General features: G+C 26.9%; 1 protein-coding gene across 6 annotated transcripts; it reads left to right on the top strand.

Moving 5' to 3' along the window:
- The first annotated feature begins 219 nt into the window (after nucleotides 1-219).
- LOC111033471 (pyridoxal phosphate homeostasis protein) lies at nucleotides 220-6,744 on the top strand. 6 transcript variants are annotated; one of them, XM_022314217.1, is made up of 7 exons: nucleotides 220-280; nucleotides 4,256-4,476; nucleotides 4,559-4,696; nucleotides 4,767-4,977; nucleotides 5,943-6,085; nucleotides 6,147-6,245; nucleotides 6,404-6,744. In XM_022314217.1, exons 1-7 carry the CDS (start codon nucleotides 235-237, stop codon nucleotides 6,476-6,478), a joined length of 933 nt encoding a protein of 310 aa, XP_022169909.1. In that variant the 5' UTR covers nucleotides 220-234; the 3' UTR covers nucleotides 6,479-6,744. The 6 variants fall into 6 exon arrangements, with proteins under 6 accessions (XP_022169909.1, XP_022169910.1, XP_022169911.1 ...); XM_022314218.1 differs by lacking the exon at nucleotides 220-280 and adding an exon at nucleotides 2,518-2,595; XM_022314219.1 differs by lacking the exon at nucleotides 220-280 and adding an exon at nucleotides 2,855-3,421 and having other exon boundaries at nucleotides 4,300-4,476.
- Nucleotides 6,745-7,113: the final 369 nt, after the last annotated feature.

The raw sequence follows: 7,113 nt of genomic DNA, 5'->3' as shown, positions 1-7,113 counted from the left end.
ATAATCTGTAACCAATCGCTTGAAAGGAGTATAAAAAAATTGTAGCACGTTAAACGGTTTTGTGTAGGAACTTGTACAATTTAAGCCTAAAATAAATTTATAAAATAGGAACTATACGGGGTGATCCTTTGTATGTATAAGACAACCAAAACATAAATTTAAGTCGTTACAAAATAACATTTTTTATCGTCATCATTTAAAAGTATTTTACTGTTTTAAATCATAACATATATTATGGCTTTCTTTAGTAATTTGGTGTCTACGAGCCAGTGGAAAAAAGGTAATTCAAATTAAAACATATTAACAATAAATATATACTTTCGAGGGTCGGATAATAAATTATGGCGATTCGTAGTTTGGCCGAGAGCACAAGAGTTGCGTCCGCAAAAAAGGCAAGTACGAATTGCGTCTCAAAAAATCCATGATGCAATCGTGTGTTTATATCAGGGGTTCTTAAGTTAATGACAATTATAAATATAATCACAAGTCAATCAAAAATATGTTTATCAAATGTAATAAAAAAGCACGATTATAAATTGTATAAAGTTCTTTATAATCGTGTAAAAAAGTATATGAACGTTGAATCACTTATATCTAATAAAAATCAATATAGTCCAAGTCAATAATTTAATAAAATAAATGAATAATAATAATAATGATATCAATCAAAATGTCAAACAAAAATTAGACTTATACGTCTTATAAGATGAGCTTTTTACAAAATCTAACCTTGTTATTTTATTTACATTTACAGATATAGTAAAGGTAAAATAGGGGTAGAATTTGTATTGTTCATGATGACGATAAACGAACTAGTTCATTATTGCTTATTAACAAGGAATCGATAACGAAATTCATCCATTATCGTAATTTATAATATTAGGCACGTAATATAATATATTAAGTGCCTAATATTATAATACAACGAAACACAATATTAGAGCCGGGCCCCTTATAATTAATACACCACGGGGAACCCCTGAAAGAGAAATAAAAATTCTACTACCTAACCAATATAGTGGGACGCAATTCATATATACCTTTCTTACGGGACGCAACTGCCAACTAAGGTGCCTCGGTTTGGCAACACCTGTCATAATATAGTATTTCTGATAGTGATATTACGAAGAATCTAATACAACTAATACAAACCTTTGGTATAACTTGAAGAAACTTAAGTGGTCAAATACCAACAAAACTAACCACTGAGTATAATTTCGAAAACTAATTTTAAAGGTACAAATGTAAAATATTCAATTGCAGTAATTATTGATAACAACTAGGTCCCGGATTTAAATGCCCTAAAAACTATTATAAAAATAGCAAAAAATGCACTTTAACCACAATAAGAGAACACGTTCGTATAAAAAATAACCAAACATTTTACTAACTCTTCTTGGACATGCGAAGATACTGACTTAATGAAATAAACATGATTACGATGTACAACACCAACTAATCAATATTAGTTTTACTGGGTTAAGTCCTGGACGCATAAGGCACAACAGCCATAAGTTGCATTGTAGAATTGTAGATAGATAGACATTATAGACTTATCGAAATCATGAATATAATCGACGGAAAGACAAGTGATTAATGGTCAGGACAACATTTCTTGAGCTACCTAGTATTTTAAATAACCAGTTAAATGTAATATAAAAATGCATATAATATATAAAGTTGCTCTAAAAATTAATAAAATTACCTATAAATCATAAAAATGCTAAATAAAAGTTGTGAGTTTTCAATTCTCTGATATACGAAATGTATTTTTTACTTAAAAAGCATTGCCTGGGACCTAAGATACTCATAAATCGCTTTAAAATTTAAATATCTTAGAAAATGCAACGTAAGAAAATTCTTTTACATTTAAATTTGTTTATACTCAAAGTTTGATTTATTCTAAAAGCGTATTAAAGCTAAGGCCTTAGAATACAAGGTTGCTTCTGCTAAACTAAAAATTGTTGTTGTGCATGGATTAGGAGAGAAAACGAATAATGCGCCGACATCCTCCAAAACTCATTAATAATGCTCACCTAACATTCAATTTATAAACCTACATCGAAGAAGTCCAAAAAATATTTTGATAAGGTATAATGAATTAAAAATGCATGTTTAATTAAAAAAACTAAAAATAATAACGATACAAATAGTGATATTATTTTTCAAAAACGTTTATGGTTTTGGAAATAATGAGAGTCCTACGTTGAAGTTAAGTGTCGATCACCCGGTAGATTATAGACAATAACACATAGGTACACAATATATAAATAACCATTATTTTGTAACCACTAGTACTTGCTAGTTGCTACCTATAAGTATTGTACTTGTACGTTGTACGCTATTATTATTTATGATTATCATGATAATATTAGGTGTTATTATTATACATGCGCCGTGTGCCCGGTATAAGTTAGAATAATGCATTTTCCATTCGGAGAGGGAAAACGAGTGACCTTAGGGTGCCCATAATATTTACCAAATTTAATGTAACGTCCAATAGGTATTATACACACTTGAATACTCATAGTTCTATTGGTAAGACACTCTCGGCTCTGCTATATATGTACGTACTCAAGTATAAAATACACGCAAGTACGTACCTACCTACATAATTTTATGTTTACGTAATAATGTTCGACTTGCATTTTTTTTTAATTATGCAATTTGCACGGTGTGACGAAAACGTATACAACAACAACAACGTTTTATTCAATTATATACAAATTATAATTAATTAATCGAGTTATAATATAATAAATTAATAATAGCCTCTTACCTGCATCAAGGCGGCATTCCACTACCACCGTTTCCTGCGTATACCGTGTGGTCCGTGCAGTACACAATTTTCTTTTCATTCGCTAAATTAAATTGTATTGTTTAGGATAAAACAATTTCTCTAATAACATACTTGCATATTATTAATAAGTATAATAACCGCCTATCCTATTCACACGGTAAAGTAGTTAAATATTTTCGAATTTCAACTGTTCGATGTAGATACCGCCATACCTTATTCTGGTAGCCGGTAGGTATTCAATATTCATGAACATAGAGAAATGTTCGTGGATAATAACATTATAGTGGTAACGCACAATATACCTATTACCTACCTATAGAAAATAGAGATTAAAATATACCACTGTTTGAAATCATCTTCCTGCCAGCTGACTCCCCGTGGCGGGGAATCCTATTGTAATCTAGTGCGGTGGTTCCTTATCAGTTTTTAAAATTTTAGTGTTTAATCACTAAAATACAGATTTTCTTCTCGTATTCTTACCACAGAATAGATTAACTATTCTTACTATTTCTTAGTTTTGTACTTAAGGTTTTAATTTTCAGTACTAAAAAATAAAAGTACTTAATTATTTATTACTCATTTATGTAATCAAACACGGGCAACTATTAAATATTAATAATGGTGCGTACCTATTATATAAATAAATAATGTTGATAGTACCTATATACTTAATTTACATTTTAAAGTATAATTACAGACTAGGTATATGAAATTAATAAAAATGTATTCATATAGTCTGTGGTATAATGCTTATGTCATTATCTAGTAAATAATAATAATAATAATATAGGTTAACGTTATCGTCTAAGTTGTCTTTCATACCGCGAAAGTTCTGATTTGGGAAGCTTTAACTAACAAATTTGAAATTATTATTATCTACTGATTACTGACTAACAATAAACTAATATAATATGTTTTAATTTTATAATAATATAATCAGTAAGTAATCACTAATAAAGTAATAAGTAATAACTAGGTCTAAAATTATTAAAGTTTATAACTTGGTACACCAACAATGATTTGCTGTTACGTTATACATTTATCATTGTAAAAAAAAATGATTAAAATTAATTTGACTTAATTGTTTTGTTATTACTTCTTATAATAATCTGCTATACACATGATGACTAAGTTCTTGATTAGTTAATACATTCTGAAGTCATTGATAAAATTGAATTCATTTTTTAATTTTTATTAATAATTAATATTTTAATATACAGTAAAAAATAATGTATTTTTATAAATTTACTTAAATCAAATAATTTTGATGATTTTCGTTAGGTAAGTAGGTAATTCAGACATTTTTTTTTTGCATATATAGGCATGTCGTTTTACTATTTTATTTACAAATTATGTATTTATATTATGGTTATCTACTATATTAATTATTATAATAACATTTATAAGCATTGTATTTGTATTAGTTGGTACCTAATAACATACAAATTTATTTAGGGAAAACTAGTATAATATATCTTATACTCTTTTTTGATGTCAAGAATGTGATGTTAAAAAAAATATTGTTATCAACTTGCGAGCCTACATTAACGTTTAAGAGTTTCATTTCATTACAATTGAGTTACAATAAAAGGAAAATGAGTACATTGGAAAATGTTATTGATGGCTTAAATGATGTTAGATGTAGAATCAAAGTTGTGGCTCAAAAACAAAATGAAGTAATCATTCATTTTTAACTTTTTTTATGTAAAAATAATTTTTTAAAAATAAAATTATGAATGTGGTATATTATATTTACAGGGCCATGTGGAACCAAGGTTAGTTGCTGTTAGTAAAACAAAACCTATAGAACATATAATTGGCATCTATCAGAAAGGCCAAAGACATTTTGGAGAAAACTATGTCCAAGAATTGATGACTAAATCGTCTGACGTTGAAGTAGGTAAACTATTTGATATTGAGTTTGATTTTAAATAATTATCTTAATTTTTGAATATTTTTTGTAAAGATATTAGAAAAATGTCCAGATATCAAGTGGCATTTTATTGGTCATATACAAAAAAACAAAGTTTCAAAAGTATTAATGACTCCTGGTTTACATGTTATTGAAACAATAGATAGTGAAAAATTAGCAAGTGCTGTTAATGATGGATGGAAAAAACTCAATAAAGAAAGTAGATTGAAAATTATGGTTCAAGTTAACACTAGTAATGAAAAAGGTTAGTACAAATAAAAAACCTAATATTATTGCTACATTTAAATTATTTAAATTAACTGCCTAACTTTACTAGTTTAATAGTTAATATAAAATTTTTTTTGTTATTAAAGGATTTTTTATTCAATCTGTTACAATATAAAATAAAACAATAAGAACAATTGATGAATTAGTTAAAATAAAAAATAAAATAAAAATAAATAACGATAGATTAGACCAAATGTAGAGGCCTCCCAGCGGAGGTACTACAACATGAGTAGGACTAAATTAGGCTAGCAGGTCACAACACCACTGTCTTTTAAGTCTTTTAAGTGGACTACCTGGTATAGAAGCAGATGATAGATCGGAGATTAACGGATTCTTATGGTGGGCTAGGCGGCTATTGAAACGTTTATAGTGAGTTTTGGCTAGTTCAGAGACAAATGTTATTTTGAGATCAGAGTGGAGGGTGTGATTAGAGACATAGAATGGTGCTTTTAGAATTGTACATAGAGTTTTGGATTGAAATCTTTGAATGCGGTTGATGTTGGAAATTTTGGCAGTGCCCCATAGTTGAATCCCATAAGTCCAGATGGGTCTGAGTAGGAGTTTGTAAAGCAGGAGCTTAATTAATAATATAAAAGTTAAAAATCAATATATGCGACATGTGTACCTGCATTAAAACTTAAAAGTACCTACATTATTAATGTTTAATAATTATATAAATATATTAACGTTAATATCCATAATATTTTTACATTATATTATATTCTAATACATTTTTTTTTTATTATAATATTTTAAGCAACTACTGTAAGTTTGAATAGCATATGTCCAGTACAAACTGATACACATAGGTAAAGAATATGTTTTAATTTAAGTTCAATATTAAATATTTAAATTGTTACAACTAATAATAATAACTATAAATGTATTGGTATATTACATATAATATCATACTAAACATTTGTAATTTTTATTATTTTATAGAAAAATCTGGTGTAACAACTGATACAGTAGTAGATTTATTTAAATTTATCATTGAGAAATGTGATCATTTAGAACTGATTGGTTTAATGACGATTGGTCAGTATGGTTATGATTGTTCTCGAGGACCAAATCCAGATTTTTTGGTATTTACATATTATTTTAATTTATATATTAGACATTATTTATGATTTTGTATATTTTTAGGCTTTGGTAGATTGTAAAAAAGATGTTTGTGAAAAATTAAAATTAAATCCATCTGAAATCGAATTATCTATGGGCATGTCTGATGATTTTGAGCATGCCGTAAGTATACAATTTAATATTTATATAAATGAATATAATATACATAGTTAGTTTCTTATGTTATTAATTTATTGTTATTTTTGTGCTAATGTGATAATGTTTAAACAGCTGTATATGCAATAATAGGTAACATTGTTTGTATATTTTTGATATTTCAGATTGAATTAGGAAGCACAAATGTCCGAGTAGGAAGTAGTATCTTCGGTTTTCGTGCAAGAAAAGAAAAACAATGATTTACTGTAATAAGTTATTACAAATTAGAATAATTCTAATGGTAATTCTTTAGATTAATCTAATAATAATTCATTAAAAAATATATTTGATTTATCTTATATTCTTTAAATTTACATTTTACACTATCGTTGTAAATAGTAACCATCTTAATAAATTACTCAAGTAGTTTAAAAAATATATGTATATTCTAACCATAAATGTACTTAAAAATATGCATATGACACACAGTTTGGTCGACTAGTTTCATTTGTAAAATGTTAATAAATGAAAAAATAAATTTTGAAGTTATACCTTTAGAAAAATTATATAGTATATATATATATACTGTTATCAATTATTTTTATTTCATTATCTTTTAGGAAGAAGCAAGTTATTATTTTAAAGATTTGTATGGTTTATGGAATTTCTGTTCAACATTTACACTAAAAAATGACTCAACTAAAATAAAGCTATTGAATAGGTATAGGTAACCCATTCTGCTGTACAGTAAGTGTCGAGCATACCTCGGCATTATGTAGATCACTGTAATGGTTGTGTTACATTTGAATTTATTGATAAATCATTGCATAAATCATTTTTCAATTCTGAATAGAAAATCTGTCAACCTATATTATTTAGTATTTGTTATAATGAT

This window comes from Myzus persicae, unplaced genomic scaffold (genome assembly GCF_001856785.1).
Source record: "Myzus persicae strain clone G006 unplaced genomic scaffold, MPER_G0061.0, whole genome shotgun sequence".
Lineage (NCBI taxonomy): Eukaryota > Metazoa > Arthropoda > Insecta > Hemiptera > Aphididae > Myzus > Myzus persicae.
Note: the sequence above shows the minus strand (reverse complement) of the source record. Positions and strands in the feature narration are given on the sequence as shown.